Genomic DNA, 26,726 nt, shown 5'->3' on the forward strand with positions numbered 1-26,726 from the left:
ATCCTTTTTAGAGTACAAGACATCAATGAACTACATGCTGGCTACACGTCTGTTTCAAGACAGGTAGAATGATTTTGAGTTTGGGAGGGAGACAGAGGACACAAACAGCATGAAAAACATTGATTGTTCACTTATACAATGTTATAAACGTCAATTTGTGATTTATAAAGGGTAGTAATAGTTGTACATCACTTTTCTGGTGTGCTGGTTATTGTGGAGATTTTTCTTATTCTTACACGTCTCGGTTCTAAATTTAAGGGTAAAAAGGACAATACATGAAAGGCATGGGAGTAGGAAAGAGATGACTCTAGACATGTAAAACCTCCAAGCACATATGTTTCTTCATGAAGAGATTATAGATGGTCCTTGTTTACCTTTTGTTTCGAAAATAAATTCCTATCAGAACTTTCCCTCATGTGAACACTGAAAATTTACTCCAGAGGTTTAGTATCCCTCTCTCTTGACATATGCAAGTATGATTTGATGCCTCTTTCCTTGGGTTATGCTTTGATTCATGCTGCTAATTGAACTTCACTTGAGAGCTTTATGCACTTTCATTGTGTGTTTAGCCTCCATCCTCTTCCACAGTTTTTCTTATCTGAGTTCTGCAGTAAAGTTACTACAGAAGAAAGGTAAGACTGCACTGTAAGATACTTTGCTGTGTAATTTCAGGGATGTTTCTAGATATTAGTGGTAAGTAATGACATCTCCCATATGGGTTAGAAAAATGTAAGCATTATTTTTAGAACATCTGCTCACAATTCCTCTTGTAGAGCCTTTTATCCTCCTTTAATATAGGATTAAGAAGAAATTCTATGAATTTGGTCTTTTAGTTTTATATGTAAGATTTTTGAGGCTTTTAAATAGAGATGCTGATCAAGAATGAAGGGTGATTTTTGCCTTTGTTCCCCTTTTTAGGGACAAGATGAAAGGAGGCTTTTTCACTGGAAGATCTCGGTAAATGCTTCTTAAATAATTTGAATTTTTAGAGTTTATTCTGAATTTAGATTTCCATAGCTTTGCTTTCTAAGTCCTGGATCAACACCCATTTGACCCCAAACCAATCAAAATAGGAAAGAATTGTGTTGCTCACACCTTACATAACCAATTTCACTAAGTGAATGCAGTGAAGTACTTGAAAGATTTGCTCTGAACTTTTGTAAGCTTTAAATGGAGCAAATCTGGACTGATAGTAATTGTTTTTGCTCTGTGTGAAGAAAACCATTTATTGAAGAAATTTAATCTGCCAAGTTTCTTTGTACCATCAGAGAGAGAAATATAAAGAGCATTTAAGTATGTCTCTCTGTTATACTTTCCAGAGAAGATCTTAATGGGAGGCTGGATACGAATCTGGAAGCTGTAGACTCTCATTCTCTCTTTTATGAGAGAAAGCTTGTTTCACTGGAGTTAAGGAAGCACCGGCGATGTCGTACCAAAGCTAGAGCAGCACAAACAAGGTTATCAGGTATGCACAGTGAGAATGTTAGATGAATATCAAGTCCCAAAAACCATGAGATTTTCTTATTTGAAGTCTGTGTGGATGGGGTTGGTTGTTCTAACTATTGCAGTCCCTAGGGGAATGCAGGGGTTGATGTTTTTATTTCATGAGTTAATAATTTTCACTTCATTATTCTTCTGGGCTTCCTGCCTTCTTAGTGTCAAGAAAATGGTTAAGGTTGTGAAATTCATCAGAGGGGTGTGACAGATCTCCTGTGAAGAGAGGCTGACAGAGTTGCAGTTGTTCAGCCTACAGGAGAGAAGGCTCCAAGGAGACCTTAATAGGGCCTTTCAATTACTAAGGAGACGTATAAAAAGATGAGGAGAGACTTTTAACCACGCTGTGTTGTGACAGGACAAGGGATAATGGTTTTAAACTAAGAGCAGGTAAGTTTAGATTAAATATAATGATGAAATTCCTTAGCATGAGGGTGGTTAGAAACTGGAACAGGCTGCTCAGATGTTGTTGATGCCCCTTACCTGGACATGCTGGAGGTCAGGCTGGATGGGAGTTTGAGCAACTTAATTTAGTTGCAGGTATCCCTGTCATGTTGGAATTTTGGAGCTAGATGACCTTTAAAGGTTCCTTTCAACTCCAGCCATTTTATAATTCTAAGAATTCCATTCCCACTATTAATATCTCTACATATCTGATTAAAGGTGATCAATATTTTCTTGAACATTAGCTTGTAGTTGCACTTTACACTCCATAATTATTGAGGTCTCCATAATCCTCCAGCTGTTCAGAGAAAGATGAAAACTTGGGACCTTCCAGACTAGATTTGCTACACTTGAACCACCTCTAAGCATTTGAAAAGAGAGAAATGCTTTTTATTTAAGCCAGTGTGAGAAAAACTTAAAAGGATACAGAGGGGAATGATCTTTATAAGTGACTGCTCCTTACGCCTTTATCTAACTCTTTCTAGTAGCGACCTGATACTGATTGCCATGGAAGAGGCTGTGTGTTACGTGATGACTTGTGGAGCTATGTTAAAATATGTGACCTTTACTGGCACATGTTAAAGTTAAGATTTTTTAGCTTTGGTTTTTGTGATACATAAAAATCCAGAAGTTGATCATATATGTGAACTCAAGGCCTGCCAAAAAGTCAGGATGGAGCATAGGAAACTACCTTTCTTTTATTTCTCATTTTGTGAAGTTAAGATCTGTAGCTGTTTGATACTTAAATGGAAAGCCATAAGGAATAATAAAGGGCAGCAGTAGTTATCATGCTGTTCTAAAATGACGTTTTCTCCTTCCGGCAGAAGTGTTCAGGAGTAAACCTAAGCATATTTATTGTAGGACAGTGCCCATGGCTTGATCACAGAATAGATTATTTCTTCTCTACAGGGACATCACAACCAACAAAGTTGTCCCTCACGGACACAGAAGGTGAAGAGGAAGAGGGGGCGGCAGATGAAAATGAAGAACAAAGTGGAACTCTTGGCTCCCTTTCAAATAGGCAATTGAAAAGCAAGCCAAAGCTCTCTGACCTGGAGAAAACTTCTAGTAAGGAGATGTTGACAGAAAAACTTGACAAGAAAACAAGAAATGAAGGAGGGCCATTTCTTGAAAAGATAGACTCAAAGTCTCAGTTTAACTTGCTGCAGATTCTTAAAAAAAATGGAAATCTAAGGTGAGAGATTTCTATATATTGCTTTGAGTTTGACTGTCAGCTACTATCAACATTTTGAGAATATAGACTTACTTGCCCCACTATGAATGAGAGTGAGGAGATTAGAGGAGACTGGTTGAAGGGCCTGGATTTTTGGCTGTGTAACTGTCTTAGTAAATAGTTGACACAGAAAGGAGATGGTTGCAAAAATTGACGGTTTACCTAAATGTCTGACCTGTTTGATTAGTGGAAAGCATGAACTGTAGCATCCATTGCTGTTCTGTAATATGATGACGTAAGTTATACTTTTAGTCAACTTGGACTTCTAAAATGCTTTTGTCTTAATTACAAGATGCTTGCTACTGAATTGTAAAATGTCTTTTCATTCTCTGCGTTTCCAAAGAAAGTGCAGTTTTTATTTGTTAAGCTATTCAAGAAAGATTGGGAAAGGACACCTCAGTGCTAGCTCTCCATAAAAATATAGTTTTCTCTTTGTTGTGCTTATGTTTTGGATGATGAAATTTTTATCTCTAACAGCAGTCTATGATGTTCAGAGTCTGCACCACCTGAGAACAAGACAAAAGGTCATTTGAGAGCAATAAGTTACTGACACGTCTTATTGCCTGCTGCTGAGCATGACTGTGGAGCAGATTGTTCAGATGGATGACTCAGCCGCTTGAAAAAGAGTGGTGGTACTGGAGGAAATTGTATAGAAAAATAACAGTCTGGGTCCTATGAGATGTTTAGAGGAGTGATCTTCCCCTTAAATTCAGTTGATAAAAGTGACTATTTGCAGATGGTTAAGAAGAACAAGGAGTGCTCATACATCTAGAAAATGAAAAACCCTCCTACACAGATATAAGAAATATTGTATTGTGTGGAAAGTGTCCAAAGGTAGAAGAAAAAATATACTGCTCGTATCTGCCTTCTCAGATTAATTTCTGGGAGGATTTATGAATTATCAAATGAATTCGGGAATTGTTTTGAGGTTCTCTTCTGGCAAGAACATTTGCTGTTATAACAAAAGATTCTGAAATGTTTTTGAGGATGGGTATAGCAATAATGTCATATACCTAGTCATATACCTATATATAGAACTGACTTCTGCCAAGAATGTCAGCTCTGTCTGCTGTTCATGGCAGAATCTTGCTCAGCACCCAATGATGTTGGGATTTCCCCCCACAGAAGTGTGTAAGGCTTGTAGTGACCTCATGTTCCAGGGTTGTGCTGGGCTTGGCCTCATCTGATCAGTCATTGATAAAAGCTTTGCTGCAGGGTCAACAGGCCAGAGAGCTGAAGTAATGACGTTTTCATCCAAAAGAAACCAGGCCTGTTCATCCAAAAGAAACCAGCCCATAGGATAATGCTGGAGGAAGAAAGAGCAGATCAAAACTGCCCATGAATGAAGCTAGGCTGCACAGTAATAGAAGGTTCCTAATTATTGAAACAGTGAGATCTGGAATACCATTTCAGAAAAGTAGTGATGTGAAAAACCTCACGATTGTGAGATTATTATTTTTTCTTTTTTAAGATGAAATGTGATTATTTTTTAGAAATGATTGACGTTGCCTGTAATAGAAGGGGGATCAGTCGCTGACACTAAAGCCCTTTTTACGAAATGAAAGGAGAAACTGTGCTTGGCAGTGCAAGTGACAGTTTATGGTGGCACTGGAGGAAACTACGAAGAAGAGACTGAGGGAACAGGCTGTTGGAGGAGAGAGTTTAGGCCAAAATGACACTGAGCAGAAAAAGTAAAGTTTTCAGCAATTTTTCTTGCAACAGACGCATATGCTAAAGTGACTGCTGTTGTGAAGGAAAAATAATCAATGTCCCTTCTTGTCTCACCCTGGTCTTCTCCTCAGTTTGTGCTCACAGCTTCCCAAGATGCTCAGCCAGCTGCACAGCAGATTGTGCTGATGTTTGTTATTTAGTCAGTGGTGCCTTGCTCAATGAAATCTGGCCTTTGTCCTTGGATCAGCAGGGGAAAAGCTTACTTTCATAGATTTAATTCTGTCACTTTCAATGGGAATTGCATGGCCTTTGTTAGAATTCTGGCAGTGATGCTAAGCTCTTTAATTTATGGTCTGTTGTTGTGTTCAAAATGCTTGTGAAGATGAAGGTCCAGGAGAGCCTCGAACTGGGCTTAAAAATACAGTTTTACTGGTGTTTGTGACCTTTGGAAGAGAGTTGCAATGGCTGTGAAAAGGCAAAGAGACGATTCAATTTTTTGAAGTGGTCTTAGAAATCAGAGGGCATCTGCTGTCTCTTGAATCTGTGAAACTATGCACTCTATCTTTGTGAACTGAAGGTCTCCTTGGAAATACTGGTGGGGTGGAGTGATTCTCTTTCCTTTAAGTGTAAATGTTTTTGCACCTGCAAGGTCCTTGCTGAATATACTCCCCTGTAATTCTTTCCACTGCTACTCTGAGTAGCTGACTGTGATTCTCTTGGTCCACAGCAAAGTGCAGGCCCGTAGGGCTTTCTCTGCCTATCTACAGCATGTTCAGCTGCGACTGATGAAGGATGCTGGTGACCAGTTCCAGAATGCTGCCTGGGCTGCAAAAGAAGATGAGCAAATGGTAAGAAGCTTTGTGTTAGCTTAGAGAAGCCCAGCTAAAATGTGTCCTGAGTTTTGAGACCAGTTCCAGTCCTTGGAAGAACTGTGGTTCAAAAGTACCTTGTGATCAGCAGGGTGAGGGAGGCAAGCCTGCCCCTCTGCTCTGGGCTGGTGAGGCCTCACTTGGAGTACTGCATCCAGATGTGGAATCCTCAGTGGCATAAACGTGAGAGGCATAAACGTGTTGGAGCGCATCCAGAGAAGGGCCACAAAAATGGTCCAAGGTCCTCTCCTATGAGGACAGGCTGAGGAAGCTGGGGCTGTTCAGCCTAGAGAAGCAGCCTGTCAGAATCTAAAGGGGAACAACAGGAAAGAAGGGGACAGACTGTGTGACTGTAGTGATAGAACACGGAGAATAGATTTAATTAGGTAGGAGGAAAAAATATTTTACAGTGAGGGTGGTGAGGCACTGGAACATGTTTCCTAGTGTTGTGGTGGATGCCTCACCTCTGGATGTTTTCTAGGCAATGCTGGACAGGCCCTGGACAACCTGATCTATCTGTGCACATCCCTGGAGTGTTGGACTAGATGGTCTTCAGAGGTCCCTTCCAACTCTTAGCATTTTATGATTCTAAGATTATACTTATCTTTGTCTGGTTGTCAGTTCTATATTTTAACATACAGACAAGATAGGAATGTTGGCTGACACCTGAGCAATGTCAGAGTAGATGCTAGATGACTAAAGTGCGGTTGACATTTGAGCTGCCCAGATCTTTCCCTGATTCTTCACTGGATCTCTCAGCTCTGACCCTAACTGCTTTAGAACTCCTCTAAGATTCCTTAGGATTATTTAGCAGTATCTAATTCATGCTACTATTGCATTACAAAAAAGTATATATATATCCACTCAAACAGAGCAGGTACCCTGCTAAGCTTTTTCCACTTCTGTAATGTTTTACTCATTGCAGCCATCTGTACTTAGGAGTGTATTTCATGTATTCAGGTTGTGGGAAAAAAAAGTAAGAGACAGAGAAAAGAAAGATACTATCTAGCATAGGTGTTTTGGGGGGGATGTGTTTAGTTTGTATTCTTTTTCTTTTAAAATCGTATGATATGTTTCTCTAGGCAGCATGTTAAAGTCCTGTGTTTAATGTATATGTGTTCTAAATATTGCAATGAGCTCAGATTCCCTCATAATACCTCCCTACCAGAGCACTGTTCAGTAGGTTCTTTAGCTTTCTGCAAATATGTCCTTGCTGACTGTGTGTTTCAGGGAAAGAGCCAGTACAGTTCAGAGATAAAACTGAACTGTGTGTCAGGAGTAATGGGTTAAACTCAGTGGAAAATGTTACTCCTGTTCTTCCCAAGGAGAAATTAAAACTGGGTTTTTAAGAGTCACTTTGTCTGCTATCCTGTAAGAATCAATATTTAAAATAACAGTTCAAACCAGTCTGGAGTAGTGGCAGTGGGAGACGAACTGTGGAATCCAATAGCTTGTAGGTGAGGCTGCTCATTTATGCCTTAGCAGTGCTCCTTGCCCAAAGCAACATAGAAAGGGTTCAAAACACTCACAGGATGCACCATGTCTTAGGATTTGTCTTTTCATATGTTTCTTCCACTGGGGGGGTGGATGCAGACGTTGATCCTGCTTGGTTGTGGGACTGGAATTACATGACTGTAGATGCAGCCATGCTATGGAGAAGCTGTGATGGTAATGTACACATATGAGAAGTGAAGAAATAGGGTTACATCACTGTAGTGGAGATATCTGACCAAGATTCCCTTCATTGTGATAATGCTGAGATGGTTTTATGCTAACATGTGCCCTTTGTCACCAGCCATCTTTAACATGCTACTGTTTGTGTTTTGGAGATGTTCTCCAAAGGTATTGGACATTATAAGTTGTTTGATGTTGTTGCTGCTTTGTGCTTTTTTTTTTTTTCCATTGTCAAACGCTCACCAAGTGTTCTCAGTTCTGTCTGTCCTCAGACAAGGCGTGATATCCTTCTTCAGAGTCTAGGATTTGTAGGGCTGTATTAAAAATGCATATTACAAAATGATCTTGTCCTGAGAAAATGCACTGACAACTGACAGTACCTTTAGATTTTGCCAGTCAGAATCTACTGTAGTACCTCTGTTCCCTTTTCTCCACATCTTTCAGATGATCCCTTCTTAACTCCATCTTTCTTGATTGCAGGAGCTCGTAGTACACTTTCTGAAGCGAGCTGCCAGCAATCTTCAGAAGTCCTTGAGGATGCTGCTTCCCAGCCGTCATTTAAGACTAAATGATCGTCGTCGTATCCTGGCTCACCAGTTGGGCGAGTTCATAATCTGTTATAACAAGGTGATGAATTAATTCTTCTTCTGGTAGCTTATTCTACTCAGCAGAGGGCTAAGGTATTTAGTTTACCTCAGAACCTTCAGGCTTTGTTACTTTTGTGCCACCACAGTGGATCTTGTTAATATATTCTATCAAAAACCAGAGCAGGATATCCAGTGCATCTAAACTCCTTCAGTTCTAACAGCACCATCTGCTGTGCTTATTATAGGTCAGGAAATAGGCATGAGACACCCTTTGCTATATACCTACCAATTTATTAATGACTTCTAAAGTTGAGGAACCCTCAGAAATGCCTTTTGTTTAAATGTATATGTTGTGCATCTAACTTGCGTAAGAAATCATCACTAGCACAGTTCATTTGATTTCTGTTGTTTTCCTGTAATATATCTTTTGTTGGTTACTGTCATAGTCAAACAGAAGGTTATTTGAAGGGCTCTGTTCTGTAACTTACTCAGTCCTGTTTGCAGTTGCACATCAAGTAATGGTAGTTTATTTATCCAAATTGTCAGATGGACAACAGCATTACTGTGTAATATGTGCAGTCCTGTAATCATGTGCATAGAAAAAAAAAACAGAATTTAACTGGTAGTTCACTATTTCTTTGTTCTGTCTTTGATTTTAATGCTTTGTAAGGCCTCTTCCCATTTCTCCCTGTTTTCATTATGTTTCTATAGAGATAAATAATTTTTATATAGAACAGTATGTGAAATGTATTTTAGCATTCATTTGGTATACTGAGGGAATGCTAACCATCTATAGTGTAGAACTCTACATGCGCAGTGACAGAAGTCCAAATGTAAATAATTTTCTCCTCTTTAGATTTAGAATGTACTGCTCTTAGCACAGTGATTTCTTGATAATTTTGTTTTGTAAATACAACTTCCTTTCCCTTGTATTTCTTCCTAGCATTTCTTCAGTATTGTAACAAAGGTAGTTTGAATTTTGCTTTCAGAGGTTGCTGTGCACACAGGCCTCCAAGCTCCTCCTTGTTAGTAGATGCTCACTTACAGTACCTTGTCAGAATTGACATCTGGTAACTTGATCTGTCAAAGCAAGGTTGGTGTTAAACAAATCTGTTCCAGGGAGTGTCGTGCATACCTAATGCTCAGTGAATTACTGTGCTAGGAGAACTGCAGTACACTCGGGTGGTTCTGTGGTGGCTGAAAAACACAACTGCTTGGATATAATTTCCACTCAAATTGTATTCAAACATTAGGATTTTCCTCTCAAAAGTAAATTCACAAAAAAAAGCTGCGTAACTGAAAATAAGTCAATATGTAAACATATTTTCCTAGTTAAAACATAGTGTAAACAGATCACTAGAGGTTTTAGAGCATAGACACTTAAGCTTTTGTGAGACTGCCAGGCTACAAGGCTTTTGATGTCTAATTTCGACATACAGACTTCTTTCACTCGCTTGTAACTTCAGATTTAGCAGGGGGCTCTTACCAGTTATTATATATCTTCTGTAATTGCACAGAAGAAAAAAACACTGCCTCCAGCAAACTGTATAACAGATCACATATTGTCAAGACTTGTACTTACATAGTGAAGAGGAGAGGCATAGCCCAGAAAAGCTTTTTCTCCCTCTCTCTCGAATTATCTTTCACAAGATGTATCTGATCCTTTTGTCTTAGGAGAACTTGGAGTAGCAGTAGGAAATGGAGGTAACGTCTGGTCAAATAAAGTTTATATGTTGATATTGGAATTTCAGTTTGTTTTGAATTAACACAAGTGTTTGCATCAGTACAAGTTCTAATGTCAATAACTTCCAGTGTAAAATATAATTCATAACTGATAGCTTTCTCACATTCTCACAAACAAAGGTTTATCATCTTTTATTACAGCATATTCTAGTGTGTAAGTATGTATTTGCCATAGGTTGTACTGTTCTACTTCTTTGCTTTTGCTATAGGAGATTATTATTTGTATGTAGCTAAGACCTCAGCAATTTACTGCAGGATGAAATAATTTAACTCTAGAACTCTTAGTTTGCAATACAGAATATGGATGTTCTCTGCAATGTTCTTCACTGAGTTTCTGCAATATAATTTTACATTCTGTTATTCTGCCTTTCTGAGTATCTCCTTATGGGACAGATGCTCAAATAAAAATTATTATGAAAAACTGTGACAGAAAAAGTAGAAGGGAGACCTAATATCTGCAAAGACCGATGTATTTCCTCTCCATACTGTCTCATGTCCTGGCATAGGATATATTTGAAGCAGGAGCATGTGTTTTTTAAGCTTTCGCATTGTTTCAGCAAGTCAATTCTAAAAAGCTATGTCAAGCAGATGAATGAGTTTAGTGCACATTTAAGCATGCTGTCTCTGGGGCTGCACACAGAACCAAATTATAAATGTATTTAACTTTGGAGTTGCTATTTTTTTCTTAGATCTCAAGGAAATACATTTTGTCTTCTCTGCATGGCAGCTATGCCACAGAACAGAATAACTTCCTAGAGAGACTAATGCTGCTTATTCACAGGAAACAGAACAGATGATTCAGAAGCGATCAAAAAAGAAACAGGAAGAGGAAGAGGAGGGAGTGAATCCTGAAGGTTTTCAGAATTTTATTACCAGAGCAAGGTAGGAACAGATTTTATTCCATTTGGTAGATGATCTCTCAGCCCTGATGGGACTGTGGGACTGTGGCTCTAAGATACCTTTATTGACTTTAGTGGCTGCTCCTCCTTATGGACAGAGAACTTTGATTTCTCTTTTCTCGCTCCCAACATGCAAATACTTGTAGAGTCAGCATCTGGTGTGTAGAGAAGGACATACAATAAATGTTTTGACAATTGAGTAGATCCTCAGGACAGCAGTGGTTGCTCTGATCTCAGTAAATTCCAACCTAATGCTGATGATCCTTGTGGTCTACTTTCCTGTAACGCTAAGAGTCCCTTGGAAGGAGAATGAAATTAGAGCTGCTTCTCAGATGGCCTTGAATTGCTGTGGTTGAACAATTGTCTGTCTCTCAAGTTTCTGCTCTTAGAAGCCAACTTACATGCTTTCTACTTGTCTTCCCGATCCCTCCATGATGATACTGTCTGAGAAGAGGAAGGAAGGGGGTTAGACTGTCTTCACCCTAGCCTTTTGGGTTGCTAAGGCAGTTCAGTGCAAGCAGTTGCTTTAATGAGAGAAAATACAGCTTTTCCTGTGTATATTCAGAACTTGATCTGACTGATTTAGACGAGTCTGCTGGAAAATGTATTATGAAAATAGATATATATTCTTCATGGCCTGTAGTATGTGTGGAAAAACAATGGTATTATAGCCCCTCTGACTGTTGAGTGGTCTGAAATTGTTCAGTGACCCAGAATTACTTCCTTAAGCCTCTGATTCTTGAGCACAAAATTTGATTCCTTTGGCTTATTTTTGTTAGCCTGTATGTTATATGCTTATATTGGCAGGGACTTCTGTTACTATCTGGACAGGTAGAGTTCATCTGCCTTTTTAATGCACTTCAGTTTTTTGTTATAAAGTTGACAATTACTGCTTCTATCATTTTTAGTATTTAAGTTATTACATTGCTTTTTCTTTTCCTCTGGAGAGCATTTTTTAGTAGCTGATCTGAAGTAAGTGATACGTAAGTCTTCTCAGGTAAATTCAGGAGTCACAATCTCAGAGGGCTGGAGCACCTCTCTTACAAAGACAGGCTGAGGGAGCAAGGCTTGTTCAGTTTGGAAGAAGACTCCTGAGAGACCCCATTGCAGCCTTCCAGTACTTAAAATGAACTTAAAAACAGGAGGGAGATGGACTTTTTACACAGTCTGATAGTGACAGAACAAGAAAGAATAGTGTTTAAATAAAAGGGGAGATTTAGGTTAGATGTTAGGAGGTGAGGCCCTGGAGCAGGTTGTCTGCAGAAGGTGTGAGTGTCCCATCCCTGGAGGCGTTCAAGGCCAGGTTGGATGTGGCCCTGGGCAACCTGTCTGGCTGGGGGCAGCTGTGCCCACGGCAGGGTGCTAGAATTCTAGATGGTCTTTGAAGTCCCTTTCAACCTGTGCCATTCTGTGACTCTCCGATATTTATTCTGCGGAAAAAATTGGAGTCATTACCACAACAAATTTACAGGCTCAAAAAAGAAAAAATAAATAAATAAAAGAAAATCCCAACCAACTTGCTGCCTTTCAGATGAATATTGTTCTAGAAGAGAACAAGAGTTGAGATGTGACTGCCATCTATCATAGCAATCTACTCCTGTCACCAGAAATGCAGGTTACATAGGCCTGTGGTATGTTCTTGATTCTGACATCTCTGGTCTCAAAAATGGCTGTTGCCTCCAAGGACATTTTCCTTTTTGCCAAAAATGCTAAAAGAGATGACTGGTTAGGGCTATAGAACTATATAGTCTTCAGTTTTCATGTTACTGGCTATCAAGCCTTTGTGGCCTGATGCAGAGTCTAGACTGAGGCTGGAGATTTTTGCTGACCATCTTCCCAAGTGAGAAAGAACAGTTTTTAGAGATAATTTTTCATCTTCCTAGGCAGCATTAGGTATGTTTGAGAACTCTGATAGCTGGCACTGCGTTGATCTATGCTTGAACCTTGTATCAGCAAACTGCAGCCATGAAAAGGGAACAGTTCTTCACTTTGAGCGTTTGTTCTGCAGCACAGTGAGTGCAGCCCTGGAGATGATAGATAATAAATGTTTCTATGCAATTGAAATTGTCCCATTCACTCTGACTTCAATATTTACATGGGTGTATTGTGTTTAGTTATACACATGCTGCAACTATTGCTTGTAAACATCCTCATTGCAGCATAAAATTAAATACATGTGCTGGTAAATTCACTTAAATCTGAAGGCATCTCTCCACCAGAAATTCTTCACTCTTACATTTTCTCTTTACTTTATTCTTACTGCTTTTGGGGAGAAGTTAACCTTTGCAGCATGCTCTGAAGACAGCAGTGAATTGTTTTCCCACTGGGGCCAGTTTTTAGACATTGCTTTTACCAAAGCTCAGGCTACCTAAGATTAGTATAAGTTTGATGTGTAGAGGACACTTTGAAGGATTATAACTGCTGCCATGTGAACTGATATTCCTGTTATATTCTTTGAAGTGTTTCTGGCACTACTTAATTTTGTGTTCTGTGTACTCACTAATGCTGAGGCAACAGCAAAAGGAAAACATAGTGTGTGTATATATGTATTTTTCAAAGTTGCAGCTTGCACAACTAAGTAGTTGAACACTGGCTCGGGACCAACAGAGGCTTATGACACGGGTAGTTAAACTCTATTCTTGCCTAGAAAATAACAAAAGAGAAACCTATGCAAGTTTGTGAGATTCACAAAAATATTGTGACTCTTCTGCTTGTTTGTCTTGTGGTTTTGGCTAATTAACAAGCTCCTCCCTCTTTCCTTTTCCCCTCCCCCCCTTTGCGCTGAAGTTAATGATGACTTTAAAACAGGGTGAGATGAATTCTCTCATGAACATGATAGCTGCTTGTCCTAAAGAGCACCTGAGAAAGATTCACCAGTTGAGCTAAAAATTGAATCATTCCTGTTGAGCTAATCTTTCTCAGCATGTTTGGAATTTTTGTTTGCTATTTATTTATTCTATAATTATTTCCGGGTCCCTTGAATTTTCTGCTGCATAAAAGAATGGCGTTTTAGCGAGAAACTGATTTAACCAAGGCATGTTCCTTTCCTTCCACTCTTACCTTGCAGTGCTATGCAAACAACTTGTGTGGCCTCACTCTTTGCCCACTTTCCTCTTCACCCTCTTTATTCCTTGATTGTTACATAAAGACAGAAAAGTTTAAAGTCTTCATTTAGGTCCTTTCTTCTCTCCTTATTGTAGTGAGAGAGACTTGGAGGAAGTGCTGACATTTTACACACAAAAAAGTAAGTCAGCAAGTGTCTTCCTAGGAACAAACTCCGGGACCACAAAACCCAGGAACACCAGTAACCAGTCAGAGAATCAGCCTCAGGGGGGTAAGTGTTGCAGGCAATTTTGAGATTATGTTGCCCAGACTAATCCAATTTCACTTGAGTCTGTAGAAAGAGAAAAGACCATCCAGAATGTTATTCAAATTTCTGGAGGTTGTGTTTCTTTTCTTTTTTTGTGAAGACTAGAGTTAGTGCACCCCTAACTTCTTTCAGTGATGTGGTATGGTATGGGACTAGCCTTTATAAGGAACTCTGGATATGATGACTTGCGACTAATATCAGAATGTGGAAATTTGAAGATACTGAAATTAGAAATGTGAAATCCTGTAATCAAAATAAGAAATGAGAGTAACCAAGACCAATTCAATTGTGCTACCTACAGTGATCATTGTGAAAGGAGGGTGGAGTCTTCACATTTGAGTCTAATTAAGTATTCCCTAGAAGAAAGTGCAATATCAGCTGTGCAATTCTAGTCATCCTTGTTGCTGTATGTGACAGTACAATTATGATCAATATTGTTTCATGGTCTACAATATTAGCAGGAAGGTCCATTATAACAAGGTTTTAATTCTGCAGTCCTGTTCCATCTTCTAACTCCTAATTCCTAATTGTTACAGACCACCCTGAGGCGATGAAAAAAATAAAAGGTGATCAACCCAAAGGTTCAGTTGCAGATCTGCCTGTAGAAGGAAGAGTAAGAGACTGTAAACCCAAAGAAGTGAAATCAACCTGTGAGTGAACTGACTTCATTCATCATCAAAATAAGAAATGAATGCGTATGCTGTTTTTAATAAATACAAATGTTAGAATCTGTGGGTACAAACTGAAGTATTTGAATGCTCAGTTTTGGGAAACATTCTGCATCTTTTTCTTTTAAACCCAAGAGGTACTGTAGGGTGAGCAGTATGAGTGAGTTAGCTGCTCTTCTGTGGGGAAAAATCTAGATATGACAAGCTTTGAAAAAAGATGTTTATCACATAGAGCTGCCACTGTTTTTACTTACAGATGAAGTCACTTTGTCTTCAGTGAGTCTATGAACAGAGGTATCTCGAGTTTGTTGTTATCATCTGAAGGACCTCAAAAGCAGCTTCTCTAATGTAGTGTACTCTCTGTCTTTTTGTAGATCCAGAAAGATCCACCTTCTCCTTAAATGCTGAAGTGAAATTACCTCGGTGCTGCCCTCCTAGCGCTGCTTCCTCTGCTTCTGGTGCCACGTTCCGGAGAAGTACCAGTTCCCAGTTACCATCTCAACCTGCAGCCTCTGGAAATCCACAGGTGCCTGGTCACTGTTCATTGCCGACTCCTCCAAGTGGTCTAAGGATAATTCATTCCTCATCTTCCCTACCTTTGTCCCAGAGCCAGAGCACAGCCACTGACTGCTCTTCTGTCTTCACAAACCCAATGTCCAGTGAGGCTTCTAGCCTTGCAGGGTTACATCGTTGTTCTGGTAGCTACACCATTGGCCCACTCTCATCTTTTCAGAGAGCTGCTCAGATCTACAGCCAAAGACTGTCCCGATCAACCTCTGCAAAAGCAGGTGAGTGTTCTGTGTTGCATAAAGACTGGCTGGTGCAGTACAAAGATTCTGTAATCTGTGTTCTGGAATAGGTGGGAATTTTACATTTCTGGAATTGAGTCTTGTTCAAATGGTGCTAAATTTCTCATGGAGAAGAGGAGTGCATGAAGCACGCACTAGTTCGTAAAAAAAAATGTCCTTTTACTGAGAAGATGAATGGGGAATTGAACTTGTTTTGAAAAGCTGGGAAATAAAGTATTGTATATTTTTTCCTGTTTGTATTACTATTTTTTGTTTATCTTTAGTGATTTCAGTGTAGTTTCAGTTAGCAGAAATCCTTCCTCAGTCTATGTGCAGTTCTTAGTTCCTCATTTTTCTCTAAAAGAGGAGTCTCTTAGTCAAACTTCACAATTGTTGAATGCTTAAAGGTGTGTCAAGATCACAAAAAATGTAAGATCTAAGTGGATTCAGACACTTCTCCTTTACTGTTCTGGGATAGCACATAGTTAAGCAATTTAACATTAGATTGTTAGGATTTTGAAAGGTAGAAGAAACTAGAAATTTATGGACACAGATGGTAATCTGTTCAGAAAGTTTTGGGAACCATACGCAAGCTTATGGCCATGGTCCTGGTAACGTGTTTTTTCTTTGAAATGGTACTATATGTTTGCTTTGAGTTCTGCAACAGCACATTTTCACTAGGGTTGCTGTATTTATAGTGACAAACTTTCTAGCATTAAAATAAATCTGACTTCCCAATTCCATTGCTTATTTAAAGGAATCCATTTGTTTCGAAGGAAAATCATTATAGATTTAACATGTGCAACAGGTAGCCAAAATTCTCTGGCACTATGTGCTATTAAATACATTATGTTGAAGAGAATGTGAGTTCAGCATTGATTAAAGCTCATCTAGAGAAAACCTACACAGAATAGAAGGCTGTATTCTCCCTAGAACCCGCAGGAGGTGTTGTACCTGCTTTTGAATCTGTGTGAACAGCCGATTGAGGGAGTCAGACATACTATTAGACTGGATCCAGAGGAAGACCATAAAAATTATCAGAGCCAAAACAGCTTTTCTCTGAAGGGGGACTCTGAGGGTCGGGGTTGTTCAGCTTAAAGGTCTCTAAAGAGACCCCATAGTAGCCTTCCAGTACCTAATGGGAGCCTGCAAGAAAGATGGGGGTAAATTCTTTACCAGGATTTGTAAGATAAAATAAAGGGGAATGGTTTTAAAGGAAATAGGATAGATTTAGATTAAATATAAGGAAGAAATTCTTTACTGTGAAGGTGGTTAGGCACTGGAACAGGTTGCTCAGAGAGACTACGGATGTCCCTTCCCTGGAAGTGTTCAAGAATGAGACCTTGAACAACCTCATCTCTGGAAGGCATCTGTTATGGTGGATGGAGGTTGGAACTGGGTGATCTTTAAGGTCCCTTCCAACTCAAACCACTCTGTGATTCTGTGATACTGCTCACCAAGTATGACTGAAGTATGACTGAATATTTTGTTCATTTTTTTTTTTTTGTAGGTATGCGCCACCGCAGTCCAAGTGGGCAGCGTGTGAGTTCTGCTGCCCGCACGAACAAAGGTACAGAAGATGCTCCTTCCCTGGGCAAACGTTACAGCCCCAGTATGGTAGCAGCAGAACTGCAGCAGCTGGCAGAAAAACAATCAGCTTGTCAGTATTCCCCACCAAGCCACATCAGTCTCCTTACACAGCAGGTACATAAGCAGTAGAATCTTTGTGACAGGCCTCTGTGTCAGCACTGAGCTGGGCCAAGTTGTGTTGGAAAAAGTAAATTTTAAAAATTTATTTCTGTCATATTGTTATTTTGAAGTGTTTACAGTGACCAGAATTTTGATTTTCTGTGAAATTACAAGAACACTGCTAAAATCCTTTTATAGAAGAAAGAGAAATTGAGCAGAGGATTAGAAAATTGTGAAATCCTAGAATACTTAGAGTTGGGACATTTTAAGATCATCTAGCCCAACTTTCCTGCAATGAACATGCCAGGGACATGCACAGACAGATCAGGTTGTCCAGGGCCTGATCCACCCTTGCCTTGAAAGTCTCTAGGGATGGGGCATCACCAACATTTCTGAACAATCTGTTCCAGTGCCTCACCACCCTCACTGCATAAGACATTTTCTGTATATCCAACCTAAATCTACCCTCTTTGATCTTGAAGCCATTTCCCCTTATTCTGTCACCACAGACCCTGCTAAAGAGTCTGTCCCTTTCTTTCGTGTAGGTCCCCTTTAGACACTGAAAGGCTGCCCTCAGGTCACCTTGGAGACTTCTCCTTGCTTAAGTCCCAGTTCTCTTAGCCTGTCTTCACAGGAGATGTGTTCCATCCCTTGGATCGTTTTTGTGACGCTCCTCTGGATGTGCTCCAACATGTTTATGTCTCTCGTGCACTGAGGACTCCACATCTTGATGCAGTACTCTAGGTGAGGCCTCACCAGTGCAGAGCAGAGTGCCAGGATCTCCTCCCTCATCCTGCTGGCCACACTTCTTTTGATGCAGCCTAGGATATGGTTGGCTTTCTGGGCTGTGAGGGCACATTGCTGGCTCATGTCCAGCTTCCTATGCACCAGTACCTGCAGGCCTTTTCTGAAAGGGCTGTACTCAATCTTTTCATCCCCCAGATTGTATTGGTAGTGGTTAATGGCAAGATTAGGACTATTGGCTGAGGGATGTGGTGGAGGGTAGTGAAAGAGAGTGACTATTGAAAATATTACTACTACTGCGGGCTGCTTATTTTCCAAAGGCAAGAACTTCTACATGCTTGTTCAGTGCCTTTAACTGTCTGTGTTGTACCCAGCTGTGTCTTGGGGGTGGGTGTACTCTAATACAATACCTTCTTCCAGGAGCAGCTGGCAAGGTTGTTTTCCATTCCACTTCTTGTGAGAATTGCTTCTACTATCCAAGCTTTATAGTGTACTTCTATATCCTGCTGTCTGTAGTAAATTTTATTTATTAAGTCAATTGGCTGCTGAAATGACTATGTTCAAGGGAAATTTTTAAGTGTAAGTAGCTGAAGAGCCTTGAACAAGGAAATTTAACATACGTCTTTAGAAAACAAGGCTGTCTGTGGTTATATCAGTTGGCTTGTCAGTCCTCTTTAGTCACTTCTGAAACAGCAAGTGGGAACTTCATAATGATCCTCATAAAGTAAACAAGGTTTTATAAGATGGGAGGTGGAAGATAATGTCCTACTAATGTGGTTTCATAGTTACCTGGTATGAATTTCATCTTCAGTTCTCATAATATGCAGTTTTCCATTTTATTGGTTTGTGTTTCTGAAAAATAGTTTATATAATATCATCAAAAATTATCAGTGCATAATCATGCTTACAACGAGGAGAAGCTAAGGCGTGCCTCCACAGTGGTATACAGTAGAAATATTGATCTAAAATCATTAAGAATTTGTAGTTAATCCACTTCATCTTTACATAGTGACTTACTGCATGGTTTCCAGAATGTGGGGGAGATAAAGGAAGAGTATTCCATCTTGGACTAGAAAATAAGGAGTTCCTGGGGTAACTTTTGTAATTGTATTTAATGAAAAATGCTTTTAGGACACACTCAAGTATAATGAGCTCAAGTTATAGAATCACAGAATCACCAAGGCTGGAAAGGACCTCTAGGATCATCCACCTATCACCAATATTTCTATGTTCAGTACAACATCTAAATGCTTCTTGAACACCTCCAGGATCTTCTCTCACTCGGAGAAGAAGCGTTTCCTAATGTTCAATCTGAATCTCCCCAGGCACAACTTCAGGCCATTCCTTCTAGTCCTAGTACTGGTTACATGGGAGAAGAGGCTGACCCTCACCTCACCACAACCTCCCTTCAGGGTGCTGTAGAGAGGATAAGGTCTCCCCTGAGACTCTAAACAATCCCAGACTAAACAATCCCAGCTCCCTCAGCTGCTCAAGGCCCCTCACCATCTTCATTGCCCTTCCCCAGGGATACACTCCAGGACCTTGATGTCTTTTTTTGTAGTGAGGGGTCCAAAACTGAACACAATACTCAAGGTATTGATTGCCAGGGGGAGATGTGCTGGGATGCCACTGGAATTGGATTTTCTTAATTCTGCCATTGTACATTACTAGCATAATGGAGATATAGTCTAGCTCTGTAGAAATAAGTATTGGATAATAGGAGTATTAGAGAGATCAAATAATTTCTTTTGTACACATTTCCACTGTAGTAGGTTCGGAGGAGCTGCATTTTCTTTCCAGGTAATGAAGTGAAATTACTATCAGAAGAAAAGATAGACAAAAAATACTTAGTGAGACTTCTATGGCTGGATGAAGTATACCTTTAAGAAATTAAAAGAAATGCAACATGTATAATGACAAAATTTCTATGGAAAGGTTGAGTTGGTGTTGAAGGGGATACAAAGGACAGAAACGTAACAAATGTGCTTATTGGTAATAAAGGCTGTACGTGTTTCTATGTAAATTAAAGCAGCACATCCAGCTCCAGAACCAGTTGGCCATGCATTCAAATAAATAAAAATGAAGATAGTTTGTTTAGAGAGGAAATAGAAATGCAGGAGTTACAGAAGGCAGTTGGATAACAAGGTAAATAATGATGATTTTATTTGTGTTTCTCATCATAAGATAAGAGGGATATTCAGTTTAGTACAAAGACACCAGAGTAAAGACTGATAAAAGGGAATAGTTACTATAACACACCATATGCTTATCTTCTGAGACTTCCTGAAACAAGATGCCATAAAGGTCAAATGCTGAACAGGATTCAGAGCTATATTGTAGATTTATGTGGACAATATGATCTGGAATATTTACCTTAGAATAATGGATGCTTTTCAGATGACAAATTGCTAGGTTTTAACATACAGAAGTAATGAGTTTTCCTTATCAAGTAGATGTTTCAGCTAACTGAAATGGAAATTAAAGTGTCTTCTATCCTCTGAAATGTGTCAAGCAGGACAGCAATTTTGCTGGGCCGTTGCTCATCACATCTTTAATGTGATGAGGAATGCGTGCTGTGCTTCTGTAACCATATTTATGACCTTTTCCTTACCACGTTGTTTTACAGTAGTCACACTAAGTATTTCCTTTATGATAGCAGGATATCCGAGACACTTGTGAGGAAATCATTATCTGAAATCAGGGATTTCCCTGATTATGCATTGCAGATGATGGATAATTATTTTTACAAGATGCTGATGTCTTTGTCAGTATGTGCTGTGTAGTGGTTCAATTGTAACACTGTCAGTGTGTCAATTCTGTTTTTCATATTGTCCTGAAAATTTGCTTGTTTGGTTTGCCTAGTGCCAAACATGAGCTAGGTTTATTCCTTTTGGAATATTGTTGGAGAATAACAGCAGGTACATTGATGGTGAATTTGGGAAATTAAACCCTTTCTATTGTACTAGGGGCTAAACTGCTTTTGTTACCTTCTTTTCTAATTTAAGATTTTTATTGGCTTCTACACAACTTCAGGAGAGATGAAGTAAGATTTTTTTGTCCGTACCCATTACATAAACACCAAGGTTGGAAAAGGCCTACATCTCTGGCAGGTCTTTGTCTGGAACATTTTCTGGAGACTGGAAGGCTTCTGCTCTGTATGCATATGTATATGCATGCATACAGATGGATAGATGGATGGAGGCTGTGACCAAAATAATCTAGACTTATTTTTCTTCTGCTATGTTCCCTACCAGGCATGAATTCTAAAGCCTGTTCTTAAGGTGTGTTTAGCATAAAATATTTCCATGTGCTTGCACTGCAGGACCTTCTGGGGGAGAAAGTTAAAATGCACAGCATGTGCATAGATCCAGAGCCAGGTGACTGGATCCTGGGTATTTATATGCTTTCCTTTGTGAATAGCAAGCTACTTCTCTCTGAAATATGCTGCAAGGTAAAAAGAAGGTTTTATTTTGTAGTGTTGGATCTGTGTGAGGTCCCTATCACAGACTGGTGGCAAGGGCTGTGGTTGATATCTACCAGGCTGTAGTACTGTGTAGTTATTAATGCTCGTGTACAAAAAAATGCGTTGAATTGGCCAACTTTACCAGAAGGAGGGAGAGAAGGAAGGGAAGCCTTGTGGGAGCTCTGCCCTTCTCTGTGAGGGAGGGTGTGAGATTTCAGGATTCAGCTATCATTAGGAATAGCTCCAATACTTCTAGCCAGAGAGTTCAATCTTAGGGATAACATCAGACCACCCAGGCAAGGGCCAGACCGAGCTGTCTCCATCTCAGTTATGCAAGCAGTCAGTGCCCAAGATCCAGCAGCCAGCATTCCTGCAAACAGCTGACAGGTCTATTGGAGGATGGAGTGCTCTCCTCATTCTATATTTTTCATTTGGACAGAAAACTGAAACTGGGAAGAAAAAGAGGAGTTTACTAAATGTTAGGACAGCGGAGAGGAAGTGAGGAATAAATGGAATAGGCAACTTACAGTGCCTCAGAGTGACTTTGGGGAAATCTTATGCCAAAGAATCTCGAAATAAAGAGATTCAGCTAAACATTTACTGCAAAACTTTGTTACCCATCTCATCTGCACAGTTTGAGACCCTGGTCTGCATTATCCTGGCCGCAGAACGAACTGCCAGTGAGGCAAAATGCTGTACAGGTCCCAGTGGTCATCAGCTCCTCTGGTCCTGGACCTGAGCAGTGCAATGTGGTGGCTACAAAAAAGACCGCAAATATTTTCAAAACGGTAGGGATATTTTCCTCACTGAATGCTTTTGGTGTGGTGGTGATTTTGTTTTTTCTCCACTCTCAGTGTTAGTCCCTTGATTTGACTCAGCTTACTTTATCTGAGTCTTAATCTGACTTATTTTCCTTACGTAACCATTTAGTTGACTTTTACCCTTCTTCTGAGAGAGTGAGGAGGAGACACAGAGGAAGACAGAGGAAGAAGACATCTCAGTCTATAACCAGGAAGAGGAGCAAGAGCCCAAGAGATGAAGCCTGAGGTCTTTTTTTTTTTTCTTTCTTCACAAAGCTGTTTGTAGTGCTGCAGGGCCCCATCTTTTTCTCATTCTCAAGCTGTTAACACAAGAATTGACATGACTTCTAATGCTGCTAGCTTGTAGATTCAGTAACACAAATGATATCAGCAGAGGCTGTAGGAAGCAAAAATGTCAGTGTGGCTTCTGCAGTGCCAGAATTGGACTCTTCTGCTCTGAGTTGCTGAAGAGAATAGGAGCAGAGGCTTTTGTTACAGTGCAGCAATGTTTGCAGATCTACAGAGTCACTAAATGGGTCAGGCTGAGCAGCTAGTGCTTCTGTTATGGGAAGGATTACACCTTGATGAGCAAATATGCATTATCCAAATCACTACTGCTGGGAAGTTTGGAGCCAGTGTCTAAATGAAAGCCTGACTTTCTCAGGAGGAGGAAGAGGGGAGTTCAGCAATCCACAGCAGCAGTATGAACATAGGAGTTTTTTTCATTGTTAAATGGATGCATACGCTGGAGACTCTACAAAGGAATTTGCAAGTTTGTCAGGTTTCCCAGGAATGTCTCTGGCAGGTCTTTGTCTGGAACATTTTCTGGAGACTGGAAGGCTTCTGCTCTGTATGCATATGTATATCCTGTAAGCTGGTAAGCTCAGCAAGCAGAGAAGGAATGTCACAGGCCTTTGGCCAGATCAGCTTTGGTACACGCACAGATTTCACACTTTGCAGCCTTTTAGCCCCAGTTCTTCCCCTCTGACTGGTTGCCCCTACAACTTCAAATCTGAGTATAAAATGAAGCTATTTTAGTGAATGGGGTGTGGTCAGCAAGCTGACCTGGGTCACAAGAAGGCAGCCCTACAAAAACATCAGTACTGTGTGATTTCTCCAAAGAATTTGTAGTAGGTGTATTTTATGTCAACTGCTCAGACAGTGAAAGTATCTGTGTTTGAGATTGGTTTGGAGTTTCTGTTGACATTTCAGAAAAGAGTCAACTTCCCATATTGAAATTTTCTGTTGGATTTCAGCGTCTCAGTACCTTAAGGAAGATGGGCTGCAATGCGGATGGACAATTTCCAGTAGTACTGGAAGACCTGGGTGCTGTGCTAGAAGTCATACAGGCCTGGGCTAGATCGCAGATGTACATGGGATCTCTGTGGTGAAGCCAAGAAAATGTAACGTGAAAAGTGGGTAGGGGACAGATTAATAAAGAATATTTATATTATTATAGTGTATGTCAGCCATCTCTGAAGCTGAACAAACAAATTGAAATAGTGCAACAAAGATCTACGTTTTTTAATATGGTATGTTGTTAACTCCTACCTCTATTCCTGGGATGTGAATATTTCACTGATCCCAAAAGCTTTGGGGGAATGTATGCCTAAGGAATGGTTGGCAGGTGAGAATGCAGTGACTAGGCAAGCCAGGTAGTGAAAGAAGAAATATTTGTTTTATGAACTATTTGGGTATAAAGATTGCATTGATGGATGAACAGTAATAAGTAATAAAATAGGAAATTAGCGATTGACTCAGGTGGAAGGTGGGTCTTGAAGTCAAACTAAGCATACAGGGTAAGGTAGATCAAGAGACCAAGGAGAAGATCTCACAAACTATTAGACATTTTGCACATTTTTTAGTTTTCTAATGGCATGCTTTCTTCTTTGAGCTTATTATGTAGTGTTGTCTTATTCTGTCTGAGGCACCAAAACTTAAAGATTCTGGTCTGTTCGTAACTCCAATGTTCTTCTAACTTACGTATGTCTTAACCTCAATCCATGTCCCATCTTTCTTTAAAAGAATGGACTTTTTTCAATGAACTGTTAAAATAATCAAACTTGAAACTTTTTGGTAGTGTATATTTTGCTCCAAATGCGGGGGTGTTAGGTTTCTTCCAGTTTCAGATTATAAACTCTTCATCCTATTGAAGGCTTTTCTGGAAGAAACTATAAAGCCTATGATGACTGCATCCTTTTGCCTTTCTCTTAGTCTTGATCTTCAAACTGTCTTGACCTCTAGGATTCCTTTTCCTCCTCACCAGTCAGAATGACCCAAATAGAAGCCTGAGATGTGTGAAATAGAGAAGATGTGAATGTGGCTCCAAATAGAAGAAACGGCCTCATAGTCTGTAGATCTTTTGTCCTCAGCACATTGTTTATAGGCAACAGGATATGACTGACCTCTGGCAGAAAAATACTACAGCAGTCAACTGGGGAGAGTGAAGTAGGCATCTTTGTGCTGTGTTGTTTGCTCACTGCTGTAACACAGTGATAGTGAAACTCAGGATCCGCTGTTCAGGCTGTTCGTAGTGAATATTTAAGTTACTTTACCATACTGCCAGAAGAGGCATAGCAACAACTTCAAGCAGTGATGTGTCTGCTGGTTGAGTCTTGCAAACTGATAAGAAAAACAGCTGATCTTTTGGGACTCTTTACCTGAATCCTTGAAGGCTGATCTGTAGCAATGAGTTGTTTGCTCATTTATTATTACTATTGTTAACATTTGCTACTTTGGAAAAAGTAGAATATCTGCTTCTCCTATTTGAAACAAGATCAAGGTGAATTTCATTTAAGGAAAGATTAAGTACTCTAATGTGATAGTGAGAAGCTATTGAAAAAATAGTGTAATGTAGATCAAGAATGTGAAAGTTCCTCTTTAGACTCTTGCTTGTGATTTCTAAAAGGTTATCTGTCCACAAAATGCTGGTTTTCATTCTTCCTTTTTTTTTTTATTTGGAGATATATTTCATGGCACATGTGGGACAGCCAGGAGATCTGGCTCAGCTGTCTCTACCTAGACTTTAGCAAAGCCTTTGACACTGTCACCCACAGTATTCTGCTGGGGATGCTGGCAGCCCGTGACCTGGACAGGTACATTCTTTGCTGGGTAAAGAACTGGCTGGGGAGCCAGGACAAGAGTTTGGTGGTGAGTGGAATTAAATCCACCTAGTGACCAGTCATGGCTGGTGTACTTCAGGGGTTGATATTGGGACCCATCCTGCTTAATATCTTTACTGATGATCTGGATGAGGGCACTGAGTGCACCCTCAGTAAGTCTGCAGATGACACAAAGTTGGGAGGAAGTGTCAATCTGCCTGAGTATAGGAAGGTCCTACAGAGGGGTCTGGACTGTTGCCGTACGCAACACTGGACTGACAACACTGGACAGGCTGGGTCACTGGGCTGAGGCCAATGGGATGAGATTCAACAAGATTAAGTGGCAGGTCCTGCACTTTGGTCACAACAACCCCATGCAGTGCTACAGGCTTGGAGCAGAGTGGCTGGAAGGTTGTGCAGAAGAAAAGGACCTGGTGATTGGTCAGTGCTTGAACATGAGTCAGCAGTGTGCCCAGGTGGCCAAGAAGGCCAGTGGCATCATGGCTTGTATCAGAAATAGCGCAGTCAGCAGGAGCAGGGAGGTGATCATCCCCTGCACTCAGTGCTGGTGAGGCCACAGCTTGAGCACTGTGCTCAGTTTTGGGGCCCCTTACTACAAGAAGAACATCAAGGCCCTGGAGTGTGTTTAGAGAAGGGCAGCAGAGCTGGTGAGAGGACAGAAGCACAAGTCTTACAAGGAGTGGTTGAAGAAACTGGAATTGTTTAGTCTCGAGAAGGGGAGGCTCAGGGGAGACCTGGTTGTCCTCTATAATTCCCTGAAGGGAGAATGTGGTGAGTTGAAGGTCAGCTTTTTCTCCCAGGTAACAGCAATGGGACAAGAGGGAATGGCCTCAAGTTGTACCAGGGGAGGTTCTGGTTGGATGTTAAGAAAAGTTTCCTCTCTGAAAGAGTGGTCAGGTGCTCGAATGGGCTGCCCAAGGAGCTGATAGAGTCAGTGTCCCTGGAGGTGTTCAAGAAATATTTAGATGTCATACTGAGGGACACGGTTTAGAGGGTAACATAGGTGGTAGATGACTGTTAGACTAGATGATCTGAGAGGTCTTTTCCAACCTTTATAACTTTCTATATAATTTCCCCTTTCAATTATAAAGAAGATCAAGAATTAAATTAAGGTTACAGAATGATACCCCAAAGTACTGGATGCAAGAGTTGAGACTTTTGCTTTTGTTAAATTTATTCAGAAAAATATTTGTGTGAATTAAGCAAGACCATGGACATCTGGTTCTTTTAAGCTGATGTATCTCTACTGTCAAGAAGGCAAGTGTATTGCTTACTTTCAAACTTGTTATTAAAAACAAAAAATGCTTTCTTCTTGTAGATCCAAGTAAATTAACGTCTTTTCCTTTTGAACCACATTAGTCCTTTTATTAGATTTTTTTTTTTTCCTGCTACTCCTATTTTTGAAGCTGTAAGCTATTCTTTTTGGAGCTTTCAGTATCTGCTTTTGTCCAGGTACCATACAATATC

At 40.1% G+C, this 26,726-nt stretch overlaps 1 protein-coding gene across 3 annotated transcripts in view; it reads left to right on the plus strand.

Annotated features, from left to right (window-relative positions):
- The window catches only part of TTLL5 (tubulin tyrosine ligase like 5), a 126,911-nt gene that overhangs the window by 38,531 nt on the left and 61,654 nt on the right, over positions 1 to 26,726 (plus strand). For 2 of the 3 annotated variants that reach the window (XM_042813189.1, XM_042813191.1), the window contains 11 exons: positions 1 to 63; positions 919 to 957; positions 1,320 to 1,465; positions 2,848 to 3,133; positions 5,571 to 5,691; positions 7,867 to 8,013; positions 10,498 to 10,598; positions 13,816 to 13,949; positions 14,522 to 14,635; positions 15,028 to 15,441; positions 16,952 to 17,145. In XM_042813189.1, the coding sequence (XP_042669123.1) occupies positions 1 to 63; positions 919 to 957; positions 1,320 to 1,465; positions 2,848 to 3,133; positions 5,571 to 5,691; positions 7,867 to 8,013; positions 10,498 to 10,598; positions 13,816 to 13,949; positions 14,522 to 14,635; positions 15,028 to 15,441; positions 16,952 to 17,145 (1,759 nt within the window). The remainder of the gene's footprint in view (positions 64 to 918; positions 958 to 1,319; positions 1,466 to 2,847; positions 3,134 to 5,570; positions 5,692 to 7,866; positions 8,014 to 10,497; positions 10,599 to 13,815; positions 13,950 to 14,521; positions 14,636 to 15,027; positions 15,442 to 16,951; positions 17,146 to 26,726) is intronic. The other variant, XM_042813190.1, reaches the window with a different exon arrangement.

Source organism: Centrocercus urophasianus, unplaced genomic scaffold, assembly GCF_019232065.1.
Source record: "Centrocercus urophasianus isolate 14NV4802_14NV808 unplaced genomic scaffold, USGS_Curo_1.0 seq_14, whole genome shotgun sequence".
Classification (NCBI taxonomy): Eukaryota; Metazoa; Chordata; class Aves; order Galliformes; family Phasianidae; genus Centrocercus; species Centrocercus urophasianus.